Source organism: Thyridium curvatum, assembly GCF_004353045.1.
Source record: "Thyridium curvatum strain D216 chromosome Unknown NODE_32_length_403697_cov_78.906415, whole genome shotgun sequence".
Classification (NCBI taxonomy): Eukaryota; Fungi; Ascomycota; class Sordariomycetes; order Thyridiales; family Thyridiaceae; genus Thyridium; species Thyridium curvatum.
This window is the reverse complement of record NW_022156787.1, coordinates 57,962-71,323: the sequence shown is the minus strand read 5'-3', so window position 1 is coordinate 71,323 and position 13,362 is coordinate 57,962. Positions and strand designations below refer to the sequence as shown.

Genomic DNA, 13,362 nt, shown 5'->3' with positions numbered 1-13,362 from the left:
GAAAAAGATGTATATCAAACGCCGTTACGATGCAACCGACTGCAATGCTGGCTACGAACTGGTCATAATGGCAGACCGTGAAATGTGATAATCCGGTGCATTCGCATGGACCCATGCAGTACAAACGCCATATGCGATGCAGAGAAGAAGAACGCGACAAAAATCACCAGATCCTCTTGGCAATCATCTCATACCGCTTGACCGACCCCAGGTCCTTCTCCCCGCCCCTGCCGCCGCCACCCTCAGTCGCCCTCCGCTCCCGCTCGCGGCTCTTGCGCAGGCCCTCGGCGTCGTCGTCGTACAGCCACCGCCTGCGCTCGTCGCCGACCTCGACGGCCCCGTACCCGCCGATGCGCTTGGACCCCTTGGCGTCGTAGCTCTCCTTCTCGGCCTTGCCCGCCGCCACGGCGTGCTCGCGGGCCTTCATGCGCGCGTAGCGGTTGCGCGAGTAGCGCAGCAGCGCCATGCCCAGCAGCAGCTTGGCGACGAGGAGGACGAGGAACGCGATGAAGAAGACGATGACCATGGTCAGCAGCGCGATGAGGTCGTCGCTCGTGTACCGCCCGAAGAGGAAGTAGGTCGGCGAGTGCGCGCCCGCTGCCCCCGCGGCCGACGAGGCGTTGGTGCCGTTCACTCCTGCCGCGCCGCCGACCCCGGAAGCGGCGTATGGATAGCCGTGCACGGAGCGGCCGAGTGCGTTGCGGATGAGCGAGTCGAGACGCTCGAGGGACGCGGCCATGGCGGGGCTGGACGGGGTCGCGGTGCTGGACTCGACGACGAGCGATGTCTGCGATGACGGTGGGATGGGCGACGGCAGGTGTGTGGCGAGGAACATATGGTATGTCTGCACGGACGCGCGGATGAAGAGGCAGCACAGTGGGAATAGCGGCAGTCCGAGACGACGCGTGAGAGAGGGCGTCACGAAGGCCTGGTAGAGCACAGTGTTAGTAGTGAATCCAGACAAACAAGAATGGGATTGCAGAAAACATACATTCGTGTAGTAGTCCTTGCAGAGGATGTCAAGGATACGACTGTAGAAATTGGGTTTGATGTTGTTGAATTTGTTGATGTAGGCGTGCTTGATCCAGTCGACAATCATCTCGCTGCCGATGACAATCAAGAAAGGCGACAAGACCTCGCCGGATAGCAGCCAGGATGGTAGAATGGTAAAACTCGCCGGGATGATGGACGAGTTGTGCAGCGGGACTTTGACGCCCAAGTCCTCGGCGCCGGAATCCCCCCCGGCGCCCGGCACGGAGAGGCCGCCGACTTCGACAATATTGCGCATGCCGATGATGATGAGCATGATCCAAAGCTGGAAGCGCTCGACAATGTCGGCACACGTGAGCTGGAAGGTATTTTCCTTTTCGAAGCGTTTGAACACGGCACTCTTGACCTCGACGAATTGGTTCGACATGAGCAGTGTGAGCAGTGCGTTCGAATACGAGTTGACGGCGACGTTGAGTGTGATGACTTGGTAAAAGAGCACGACAGCGTGTGCTACGTTGTAGAGCAGCGCAAGGAGGAACATGCCAAAAGGAAGCATGATCTTGGAGCGGCCCGAGCTGTTGCGAGAAAGCGTCTCGGAGCTGAACAGACACTCAAACACGTCCTGGCCTAGTGCCGAGAGAAGGCGGTCGGATACCTCGAGCAGATTGTAAATGACGTAAAGCTTGATGTTGGACTGGGCGCGGATGAAGTGATACATACGGCTGGCGTCCAAGTTCATCAGCGCAATGGAGCTGAACAGAATGACCGCACCTTGCAGAAGATCGGCTTTGTGGAATGATGTGAGGTTCGACGGCATAGACTTTGTTCGTCGGTGCCGAAACGTCCCATGCAGAGGCCTATGCTGTGCTCCATTCATCCGCAGGGATTCGGGTTTCCGCGCCGACTGGCTTTCGCCGATGGGTCCGTTGGCTCCTGTGTTACCGTTGGCCGCCGAGGCAGACGAATCGTGGCGAGCTCTACTCTGGCTGCGAGACTCCTCCCCAGCAGACTGAGGAGCGCCATCAGCAGTGCTTGTCGTAGATATTGACCGTCCTCGACGTCCTCTGCGCCACATGCGCCCTAGTCCTTCCCATACGAAGCCCGTGATCCATCGTACTTCCTTGCCTATCACATACGCCCACCATCTGAAGAGAACACCCAGCGCCACGCAGAATCGTATAGGTAGAATCGTGAAGGTCCACAGCCAGGCATCGAGACAGGCGAGCACGCCAAAGTACATGGTACGTTCCAGGAACGACGGCAGGAGAAGGAAGTTCTTGAGCCTCTCAAACTTGACAGCACTTGACTCATAAGGCAGATCGCTCCCTTGTGAGTGGTGGATGTAAAGGGGGCTGGGCCGGTGACCTGCAAGCTCGAGCTGCAGGACGGTGGGAATGGACATTGGGGGCAGAGGGATGGCAGTAGGCAAGGGCGACACCGGCCGGATATCCGATATGTCGTGCCGGGCACTCGAGCCAGGCCTGGGCGTTGTAGCTGGAATCTTGGTGACACTTTCTAGATTCAGCGGGATCGGTCGGTGAGAGGGGTTCGACGAGTTCCTTCGACTTGAGGATAACGAGACTGGGGGCTGTGCGTTGGAGGTGCGGCGGTTAGTCGGCGGCGTCGAGACGGTCCTTGGACCAACGGCCGGACGGCCCGGGAGGGCACGAGCCGCGAACGGAGTGCGCTCTTCTTGACGTAGAGTGTCTTGCTCTCGCAGGGAGGCAGCCTGAGCTGCTGCAGACTGCAGCTGCTCCACGAGGGAGGGTCGGTTTCCATTCTCGACGACACCAGCAGAGAGGGGGTGACTGGGAATGGTCGCGACGGGGAGTGACTCGGGAGCAGCTGCGAGCTCCTGCATCTGATTTGCTGAGAGACGCCGTACAATATCGTGGTTGGACGACGATTTTGCGCCCGATGAGTTGCGATGTCTGCGACCCTGTGTGGCGGAGGAGGACTTGGCCTGGGTCGGGGTGTGTTCTGTCACAGCGACTTCGGCTGGAGAGTCATCGTTGTTCTCGAGTCGGGGAGCAGAGAGGATCTGCCTGTGATCCTGAACAAGGTCGGGGTTTGTAGCTATGTCTTCGTCGGTGACCGGTCTGCTTGCTGATGCAGGGGCTGCTCTGCGTGAGGGGGGTGGCGAGGGAGAGGTGGGAGGAGAGACCGACGGCGAGGGTAGTTGCATTGCTCTCCTGGAGACTGCACCGTGCTTGCCGGGTGCGTCGGCGTCGGTGTCGGTGTCGGTGTTGGTGTAGTTCTCGGCATATTCAGGCTGCTCTGGAGTCGCCGTGGGCCGGCCACGGTCTAGTCTTGCTCGGCTCAGGGACGGCGATTGTGACAGGTCAACAGATCCATCCTGGCCGTGACGATTGCCGTCTGGCTGTCTCCGCGACTCGGCCATTCTGGACGGGTCGAGTGCGTGTGTGGCCGTATCTGTGGACTCAGGTCATGGTCGACGTAGTTGACTGCGTTGCGCTTGCTCGCCTTCGGTGTCTGGAGAGCAAGCCGCACTCGAGGTGTTTGATAAGAAGTCAGATATCGTCGTTATTGGATGGACACATGCAGGTTCAAAGAACAGCTGCGAATCTTGAAACAATCTTGCAGATGGCACCACGGGGAGACGCGAGTGGAGAGTGGACAATGCTTAATTTAGCCCCAGTTGTCTTCTCCAGGGCCGATTTGGCGGCCGGGCCTCTAAAACGTGGGGGCATTTGCCTTGAGGGGTGCAGCAGATCAGCGTCCCAGCGCGCTAAAGTGCCTGAATTGGATGCCCGCGCACTCCGATTCGCCGTTCTGCCATTGATCCAACCTTGGAATTCTGGTCAATTGACATTGGAATTGAGGGTGGTTGTTACAGTGTGGATTCATCGCCGAGTGAGTCAGTCCAACTTGCGTTCAACTTCGCCTAACAGTATTGTAGATCCCTGATCCTTTACAAACAGATCTTGGGCGAATCCTGTGCCGCAAAACGGCGTGGGCACATGCATCTGCGTCCCAGCGGCGGACCACTCTGTCTTACGTATTGCTTGCATGCGGTGTTGGTCCTGGGCGGACCGTGGAAGTACTTGAACTGTAGGGAGTCCCGCCTCCTATGTTCTCTGGTCTCCAGTCCTTGGCTTTGCTCTCTTACGTACGAGTACTCTGCTTTACTCACTTTTCAGGTCTATCCACAAATTTAGATCTTTCGTAATACTTTCTCTTTTTCAAGGCCTTGGCGTTTCTTGTCATTGCTCGGCATAGGAACGACCACGGAACCGGAACAGGCATGTCGGATGCGGGCCTTGCGAACGGCGGACCCTCCCCGGTGTCGACAGCCAAGGTGGCCCTCCGAGTCGACCTGCCAGCTGCATCCGTAGCCGAAAACGCTGGCCTGGTTGAGCATCTCACTACGTTCATCAACTATGCCTTCACGACGAGCGAGCAAGGCATCTGGGACCTGGACAAGCCCAAGTTTGAGCGTCTTACCGCAGACAAGACACGGGATCTGCTGAGGTCGCGAGAGCTCGCATTCGTTTGGAGAGGCGACGCTCCGGACATAGCATCGGCGCTCGACAAGCTCGGTCCTCCGTGTGTGGTAGGGTCAGTCCGTCTGCATTGGGCCGAGCCTCAAATCGGCGACGTGAGCCTGGTGGCCTGCACCAACTCGGTTCGCGGACAGGGCGTGGGCCGTGCCATAATGCGCTTTGCCGAGGAGCATTTCAAGCGGGAGGGCGGCAAGGCGGTGCAGATCGAGCTGCTTGTGCCACAGGCCGCACCGCACCCGGAGAAGGTCAAGCTCGATGCCTGGTACCAGCGGCTGGGATTCGTCCCGATCCGGATGGAGGAGTTCCATCTGCGATACCCTCATCTGGCCCCGCTCCTGGCTGGAGAGTGCTTGCTCAAGGTGTACGAGAAGCCTCTATGAAAAAAATGAAAGCCACACCTTCGACGAAGGGGGACGTCGTCATGCGCTCACGAAGGCAATGTACGGGGGAGGTAGCGTTGAAGGGTGTTGCAGAGAGCCGATGGGTGCGATAATAAACATTAAATGTTTCAGGTCAAATGCACCGATGGGAGGCGTGAACGGGACCAATTCCCCGACAATATGCTGTGACAACATGGTGGCGGCTTCGGAGTCCGGCTGTGTCGTCTTACAAGTAGTTCTGCAATATGCCCACCAGTCCGGTCTTTGGAACAAGCCACGAACATCCGAGCACGACCATCCATCCCTTCTTAATGATTTGGCATCGCCAACCCGGCGGAAACGAGACTTGGAAACGATGACACATTCAAAACAATCCCAATCCCGACTCCCAGGTTGATTATTGTCACCATCGGGGCTCGGGCGGGTTGAGGAGAAAACTGTACCCGACGACTGGAGAACGGGTGGAGACTGAACGGCGGTGATTGGGCTGCAAAAGGGCATAGCCGCCGTTTTGGGACGGGAGCTGAGGGGATTGCTAAGCATTTGTCTCGCTGAACAAAGAAAACACTGAGGATTCTCGAGTCGGAGACCGCACTCGAGTGGAGTGGCCGTCGCAGCTTACATCCACACGCTGGGGATAGCATTCCGATAGCTCTACCTGCTCTGTAGCGCCATAGTCCAGTTGATAAGACAGAGAATTTGCCGCGGTATTTAAGACGCGAGTGCACCGCTTGATGCGACTTGACGCACGTCATTGGAAGTAACAAAGTAACAGAGAAGCTATTCGCACGCACCTCACTACCTAGGTACCTAGCTTGACCTACCTAACCCCTCCACCCCTCTCTTCGTCCGTGTTCAAAGGAAGACATCAATCTTGAACTCGCCCATCCATCGAGCAAGCCAGCGTCCTCGAAACTCTACCTCTCGTCTCTCAACCACCTGCACCGACACACACCGACACAATGGCCTCTAACCCCCCTGGAAAGTGCTGCACTACGGGCTTTAAGCACGAGTAAGTCGTCCCCCGTTCAGCCAACAGCCCCTTGCCTATCAGCTCCCTGCCCCGCACCGCACCACCAAGATCAAGCTGCCCACAGTCAGCTCTTACCCCTCTCCCCGCCCAGCGCAAAAGTCATTTGAAGTTGTCGACACAGGACGCTGACCTTGGCATCTGTCACTGCTTGGAACAGAGGCACGCCCACCGGCAAGGTCGTCAAGGTTGCCGGCAAGTGGGATGCCTACGTCGCCAGCCCTCCCGCCGACAAGGCGCACAAGGATGTCGCCATCCTCTACATCCCCGACATCTTCGGCATCTGGCAGAACAGCCAGCTGCTCGCCGACCAGTTCGCCTCCGACGGCTACTACACCATGGTCATCGACATCCTCAACGGCGACCCCCTGACCCTCGACCAGTTCGGCACCGTCGATCTGCCCAAGTACATTGAGCAGGGAAGCACCGGCGACAACCCGCACAACCCTCCCGCCATCGACCCCATCGTCAAGGCTGCCATCAAGGCCCTCAAGGAGGAGCACGGCGTCAAGAAGATTGGCTCCGTCGGCTACTGCTTCGGCGCAAAGGTAAAAGGCAGACCAGAGTGACGCACAACTCGGGACACCAAAAGCAAGGCTAACACCCCTCCTTCCTTCGCAGTACCTCGCCCGTCAGTTCCACAAGGGCGCCGGCATCGACGTCGGCTTCTTCGCCCACCCCTCCTTCGTCTCCGAGGACGAGCTGGCCGCCATCTGCGGCCCCCTCTCCATCGCCGCCGCCGAGACCGACAGCATCTTCCCCGTCGACATGCGCTACAAGTCCGAGGAGATCCTCAAGAAGACGGCCCTCCCTTACCAGATCAACCTGTTCTCGGGCGTCACGCACGGCTTTGCCGTGCGCTGCGACCTCAGCGACCGGGTCCAGAAGTTTGCCAAGGAGCAGGCCTACTGCCAGGCCGTCGCCTGGTTCAACCAGTACCTGCTGTAATTGTGCGCGGCTGGTGAATTGGGAGTGAGAGAACTGGACTGCCTCGGATATTGTCATGACGAGTTGACGCGAAAACTGCGCCGAGACAATGTCCCGTTTATGCTAGCTTAGAACAGCCATAGCAGCAACTGAAAATATGAATACACAAAAGTCGAACCTAGACGCTGCCAACCCTATGTATTAGTAGCCATCCTTTGCTGATACCGTGCTTGATGTGGTCGTCTTCGGTGTGCGTGGTGCGGATACATGATTTGCAGCCGGACAGCAGCCTATGTTGATAGATGGCTCCGGATCCTGGTAAGCACTTCGGCGTTCTTCTCCAAATGAACACTGTGGTTTGCCTCCTTGACCACGAAAAGCTCGGCTCCAGGTATCTTGGCAGCAATGTATTCGGAGTGCTGAACGGGGCAGATCCAGTCCTCCGAGCCAACGACCACGAGTGTCTTGGCCTTGATCAAGGGAAGCTTCTCCCTGTAGTCAAAGTACTTTTGCTCCTCATTGTACAGGTCATCTTGAGACGGTGGTTAGTAGAGTGAAGTGTGGCCGATACTATTAGTTGATCATGAGGAGCCTTGATAGCCAATAGGGACTTACTATGAGACTCCGCATTGTACATGTTGTTTAAACAGCTTGCGAGCGCGGCGTTTGCGTCAAAGATTTCGCTATACAGAGGCATCATAGCCAGATGCACCAACTGAAACTCGAGATCGCTTTGGAATGCCCCAAAGACCTTTTCTTTCAGCATCTCCACCGAGAAGCTCGGGGCTTTGTGAACTCTTTGCTCCAAGACCTTGATAGCATCTTCCTCCTCTACAAGTCCGGCATTAGCTTGAGAAAGCGTTCGTGGGAGCATAAAGCCCTGAAGCTTTGGTGAAGAAATCTGAGACTAACGGTGATATGAGGGTGCAGTACCCCGGAGGATGAGATGTGACAGGTTGTCCGGATACTTGATCGCGTAGTGCTGAGCGAGGAAGCCGCCAAAGCTACCTCCACATATGATTGCTTTTTCTGATCCGGCAAACTTTGCACGGATGGCCTCGATGTCGTCGACGATCTGGTCAAAGGTGTAAGGCTTGGTTGGTGAGCTCTTGCCGTGGCCTCTATAGTCAAACGACAGGACACGGTACTTGTCGCACAGCGGACTGTAAGCCTTGTAATCAGACCTGTGATCGCCTAGACAAGCAAGGCTTAGCAAACTCTCAGGGTATTGGCTGTTGCGAACGGCTTGAGTGATTTAAGCATACCAAAGCCTCTCCCGCCATGGAGGGTAATGATCAAGGGAGCGTGGTCCGGTCCGCAGAGCTGGTACGCCAGCTTGGCATTATTGATCTCGACAAAGTCGACCATCGTATGTCTGAAAAAGTATTACTTTGCTTCTCTATGACAGAATAGCAATCAGCAGGTTCAACTGGGATTGTTTGGTATCAACCAGCCGCCTAAGATCTGTTGACTCTATAAAGTATCAGGATATGTACGGGTATGTTGCGGCAAGCTCAGGACAACTCATCTTCAACTTGGTGGACCTTGAATGTCACAGCATGTCGCGCACGACGCCGACAGCCGTGGGCGCACGGGACTGTTCAGGTCATTAGACACTGATCCGCACACGGGTAAAAGTGGTGCGCTCGGCTTGACACTGCAAAACGGCCATCTTCCCAGGGTCCTCTCTGCCCGACAAGCGAAGTTATGTGAGGGGTTGTCGCGGGTGCCCGACCAGTATTTCTCGATCAGGAAATTTTGGAGCTGGATGCACCCACAAGCCGGCCAACTGCCGCCCTTCCCAGCTCTGTTTCTGGTCCCAGAAGTCCATCAAATGAGAGATAGTGCTTGATAGCGCTCCTTGCGTGCTCGCCCCGTTGCGATTCGCCATCCAGAGTTGGTTCAAGCTAGGCCGAATTCCAGGCTGTGGTGTCAGTAGCTGAGGGCGATGATCTTTCAAGATAAAGGGTGTCAACCCACGCCCCAGATGCATGGGCGGGGAGCTTTCGCACCCTCTTTCGCATTCGCAAGTTTCCTTTGCATCTTCATCCACGCTATTATGCACCAGCCCATTGGGCATTGAAAGGAAACCCAGTCACATCCGACAATGTCGGCCCCGCAAGTCGAAATGGCGGCAGCCAAGGCCGGCGAGGTGGCTCCGATCCAAGCCGCGCCGGCCGTGCCCAGCGAGAGAAACTCGGCTCAGCTCGACGACGAGAAACCCGCGCCGGCTCCACAGCCCGCCGAGGCCGGCATCCGACGCTGGTTCCACTGGCACGAGCCCGGCACCTCGGCCGAGGAGAAGAGGCTCATCTTCAAGCTCGACTGGTTCCTGCTGAGCTACTCGTGCCTGTGCTTCTTCATCAAGTGGCTCGACTCGAACAACGTCACCAACGCCTACGCCTCCGGCATGGCCGAGGAGCTTGGCTTCGGCGCCGGCAACGAGCTCTCCTGGATGAACACGTACTTCACCATCGGAAACCTCGTCGGCGCCTCCTTTGCCAACCTCATCATCACCGTCATCCGGCCGCGCTTCTGGCTGCCGTTCTGCCTCACTGTCTGGTCCATCTTTGTGCTCTTCTTGTACAAGTGCCAGACTGCGCCGCAGTTCTACGCTCTGCGCTTCTGCATTGGTCTCTTCGAGTCGGCCGCCTGGCCTGGCATCACTTGGACTCTCGGCTGCTGGTACCGCAAGAGTGAGCTGTCGCGCCGCTCAGCCCTGTTCGTCGTGTCCGGTGTTCTCGGTCAGATGTTCTCTGGCTATCTTCAGGCAGCGCTGTACTCTGGCATGGAGGGAAAGGGCGGCATGTCGGCCTGGAGGTGGTTGTTTATCTTTGACTTTATCCTGGCCGTCCCTGTTGCCATCTACGGAATTGTGAGTTGCTTTCACGAAACAGTGAAACCGAGAGAACGAGGTGCTAACACCTGGGCGATAGTTCTGCCATCCTGACACACCGCACAGCACCGGTGCTTGGTACCTGAACGAGTGGGAGCGCCAGCGCGCGCGCGAGCGCATCGAAGAGGAGGGCCGCAAGCCCGTCGGCAAGATGGACCTCACCGTCATCCGGCGCATCTTCCTCTCGTGGCAGGTGTACGCCTTCACCATCGCCTACTCGCTCTGGACCCTCACCGTCGGCTCCTACGTCATGCAGTACTTCACCCTCTACCTCAAGTCGACAAAGTGGTACACCATCCCGCAGATCAACAACATCCCCACCTCCATCGGCGCCGTCAACTTTGTCGTCATGCTGGCGACGGGCTTCGTCTCGGACAAGATCGGCCGCCGCGGGCCCGTGTGCCTCGCCGTCGGCGCCCTGCTGACATTCAACTACATCGTCCTGACGGTCTGGAATGTGCCGCACGGCCTGCGCATGGCCGTCTTCATCCTCTGCGGCTGCTATGGCTGCTTCACGCCGCTGCTCGCCGGCTGGGCCAACGAGGCCTGCGGCGGCGACCAGCAGAAGCGCGCGTTCGTCCTGGGCTTCATGACCTCGGTCGGCGGCGCCGTCGTCATCCCCTTCCAGCAGATCCAGTTCGCCAGCTCGCAGGCGCCCAGGTTCGCCAAGACGCACGGCTGGGCCAGCGCACTCGTCTTCGTCATCGCCCTAACGCTATGGACCGGTTTCGGCATCCCGCTCTGGCAGAAGTGGGCCGAGAAGCGAGTGCAGGTCGATGATGAGGACGAGGAGAGGGCGAGGGACTAGGGTGATGGATGTTGGTGCTGTTACTAGTTGTGGTGATGGAGGTGGTGACATCGATGAGCAGCAAGTCCCGAAGAGTGGGGAGAACTTGATTGATACTACACTGGATCATTTTATACCTTCTAACTTGCTAAATGGCAAAACGTATTCTTGAGGCCCATAAGATGTTTTGTTTGGTTTGTTACGGCCAAGCTCCAATGGGTTGTTGCTCTTGCCGAGAGGAGGTCTTCAACACCGTCCCTCTCCTCCTCATGCTTCTGTATTGAACCCATGCCTGTGAGGACACGATCCTGACGCGTTAATCTCCTTCGAGTAGATCACAGATTGCCTCCGCTAATAAGAATATGTCAAGCGTCATATATGATGGCATTCAGATATTGCAGGGGTCTAGGCCGCAACAGCGATGGCTCCCCTAAACAGTGTTCGTTGCTATGCATGCAGTTAACGCATGTCCGTAGAAGTGGTATGAACAATATCTGACTTACTGAAAAGAGCACTGAAGCAACAAGGGCCACTGCCGCGCTGACATACACGAGGATGAAAACCCTGTTCATTGCCCCGACAATGATGCCCACTACCTGGACACGCAGCTCTTCTGATAGTGAATGGTAATAGGCACTACTTGTTCCCGAGAGTAAAAGCTGCAACTCGGTCGCAGAGATACTGGGCAGAGCCACAGCCAAGCCTGCCGTGGCAGTATTGATAAACAGAGAGCCCGCGACTGAGAGCCCGAAGGCGATGCCACCAAGCTGGGCTGTATGGATGCATGTCAGTGACCTAGAAGAAGATCTCACCGCCGGCCTTCAAATGACTTACCAAGCATCATGTAACTGATAGCATATGCCAGGTCCGCTGGTGCTGTGACCGCTTGGATGACAGCATACCCAGCCTGGATGAAGGCACCCGTTCCCAGGCCTACGAGAATCTCAAATCCATAGATACTTGCAATCGGTGTATCATTTCCGATATGAGCTTCTCAACAGGTTAGTGGGTATTCGACATGTGCATTCCAGAAAGACACAGGACGTACCTAGGAGAACCCCGCCAATCAAGGCGAGGATGCTTCCGCCAACGTACCAAGGCTGGAAGTGACTGAACCGGGACATGAAATGGCCGTTTGCTAGGATGGCAGCACTCAGCACAAAAATCAAAGGCAGCAGCCGGATGGCCGAGTCGATGGCACTGTCCCCCTTGGTGAACTGGAAGTAGAGAGGGATGTAGTAGATAGGTATGAAGCCAGCTGCGTTGACGGCGGACGCACAGATGTACAGGAGCACAGCATTGGGGTTGCGTAGGAAATGAGAGGGGAAGATCCTATTAGATTTGCTCGTGAGGATGGCGTAGTCCTGTTGAATGCCGAACACGAGGAAGAGAGCACCGGAGACGACAAAGAGGGCGATGGTCTGGCCGCTGTTCCAGGGGTACATGGCTCCGCCGAAGTTGATGGCCATGACAATTGTCATAATGGCACCTGTGCTGCAAATCGTCCCAACGCCGTCGAATTCTCGGATCAGATTGATCACACTCGTTCCCGCACGAGGTTTGTAGGATGGGATCAAGAAGAGATAGACAGGTGCGAAGAGGCCGGCCACGACCAGGTTGATGTAGAAAGCCCATCTCCATGTGGCTGCGGATTGGGCAAATGCGCCTCCGACCACTGGGCCAAGGACGGTGCCGATGCCCCAGACAAGGCCAACAAAGCTCAGATACCTAGGTCGCTCTCTGTCTGAAGTATTGACAGACAGCAAGGTCATGACTCCCAAATACATGCCGTTTCCGCCCATGCCGGCGAGGACACGGCCAATAATAAGTGCTTGCAGAGATGGAGCAGCGCCGCAGAGAGCGGATTCAATATTGAAGAGAGCAGACGATCCCACATAGAGCCATTTGGCATCGAAGAGGCCATAGAGTTTACCAAAGGGGAGGACTGCGGTGCAGCCGCCGAGGAGGAACCCGACGGACAGCCAAGGGAGGTCTATGGCATCACCGAGGGTCTCCACAGCCGCAGGCATGATATCCGCAACGACAGTGTTGTCGAGAGAGTAGAGGAATATGCTTGAAAGAATAGCGACCACGACGAGGAACCACTAGATGCAAACATGTCAGCATCTCTTTTTCCGAGACAGAAATCATCCTTCTTACTCGAATCCCGTGTATTGACCTGGACGCATCTTCAGCAGACTTGGATGAAATGCCTGATCGAGGTAGACCTGCCTCCGGGTCTGAAGTCAATTCCTTTCCCCCATTTGATGGTATCTCGGGGCCGCTGTCTGTTCGTAGTACAGAGGACATGGCTGGAGAAATGAGATGCTGAGAGGTTTCCTCTTCAAGAAGGAATTAGTATGAGCCTGTATCAGATCAGGAGTCAATGTACTATATGGCAGACTGGACGATGGACATTGCTTCACTGAAACTTGGTAACATTTAAGTACAAGCAATTGATGTTTCGTAGACACGACAATAAGAGTAGTGATTACTTCAGCAACGACACTGCCTGAATAGGAAACCTAATTTTGAGTACTGAAAGAATCCGCCGTGGGATAGATAGAATTACAGCCGACCCGATTTGATGCAGACAGGCAAGTGATGGTCAGATTAGTTGACAGACTGCTAACAGAAGTACTTGACTATCCATCGAGCCCATTGGATTTAGGTAGTGGGATAGCCCTTCTGAGTTCTAGGGTAAGGATGTGACAAGGATATTAATTGCTAAGATTGAGGTAGCTCCTGATGAACTTCTGTCAACTATTCAGACACCCACTTTACAGGGAGTCAATCATTTCTCTCAGGCAAATCCACAATATCTTACT

At 56.1% G+C, this 13,362-nt stretch overlaps 6 protein-coding genes across 6 annotated transcripts; 3 read left to right on the top strand and 3 right to left on the bottom strand.

The window, feature by feature from the left end:
* Nucleotides 1–163: 163 nt before the first annotated feature.
* E0L32_005851 (uncharacterized protein) lies at nucleotides 164–3,391 on the bottom strand (the record flags this gene model as incomplete). The annotated part of the gene is made up of 2 exons (XM_031140418.1): nucleotides 164–928; nucleotides 992–3,391. 2 exons carry the CDS (start codon nucleotides 3,389–3,391, stop codon nucleotides 164–166), a joined length of 3,165 nt encoding a protein of 1,054 aa, XP_030995359.1.
* Nucleotides 3,392–4,255: 864 nt separating this feature from the next.
* On the top strand, nucleotides 4,256–4,894 carry E0L32_005850 (uncharacterized protein; the record flags this gene model as incomplete). Its single annotated transcript, XM_031140417.1, has 1 exon — nucleotides 4,256–4,894. One exon carries the CDS (start codon nucleotides 4,256–4,258, stop codon nucleotides 4,892–4,894), a length of 639 nt encoding a protein of 212 aa, XP_030995358.1.
* Nucleotides 4,895–5,856: 962 nt separating this feature from the next.
* Nucleotides 5,857–6,872, top strand: E0L32_005849 (uncharacterized protein; the record flags this gene model as incomplete). Its single annotated transcript, XM_031140416.1, has 3 exons — nucleotides 5,857–5,906; nucleotides 6,085–6,472; nucleotides 6,546–6,872. 3 exons carry the CDS (start codon nucleotides 5,857–5,859, stop codon nucleotides 6,870–6,872), a joined length of 765 nt encoding a protein of 254 aa, XP_030995357.1.
* A 269-nt stretch (nucleotides 6,873–7,141) lies between these two features.
* E0L32_005848 (uncharacterized protein) lies at nucleotides 7,142–8,219 on the bottom strand (the record flags this gene model as incomplete). The annotated part of the gene is made up of 4 exons (XM_031140415.1): nucleotides 7,142–7,383; nucleotides 7,467–7,682; nucleotides 7,764–8,045; nucleotides 8,117–8,219. 4 exons carry the CDS (start codon nucleotides 8,217–8,219, stop codon nucleotides 7,142–7,144), a joined length of 843 nt encoding a protein of 280 aa, XP_030995356.1.
* A 739-nt stretch (nucleotides 8,220–8,958) lies between these two features.
* Nucleotides 8,959–10,555, top strand: E0L32_005847 (uncharacterized protein; the record flags this gene model as incomplete). Its single annotated transcript, XM_031140414.1, has 2 exons — nucleotides 8,959–9,726; nucleotides 9,788–10,555. 2 exons carry the CDS (start codon nucleotides 8,959–8,961, stop codon nucleotides 10,553–10,555), a joined length of 1,536 nt encoding a protein of 511 aa, XP_030995355.1.
* A 384-nt stretch (nucleotides 10,556–10,939) lies between these two features.
* E0L32_005846 (uncharacterized protein) lies at nucleotides 10,940–12,844 on the bottom strand (the record flags this gene model as incomplete). Its single annotated transcript, XM_031140413.1, has 5 exons — nucleotides 10,940–10,981; nucleotides 11,038–11,306; nucleotides 11,369–11,524; nucleotides 11,583–12,639; nucleotides 12,695–12,844. The coding sequence occupies 5 exons, from the start codon at nucleotides 12,842–12,844 to the stop codon at nucleotides 10,940–10,942; spliced, it is 1,674 nt and encodes a 557-aa protein (XP_030995354.1).
* Between the last annotated feature and the right edge of the window lie 518 nt (nucleotides 12,845–13,362).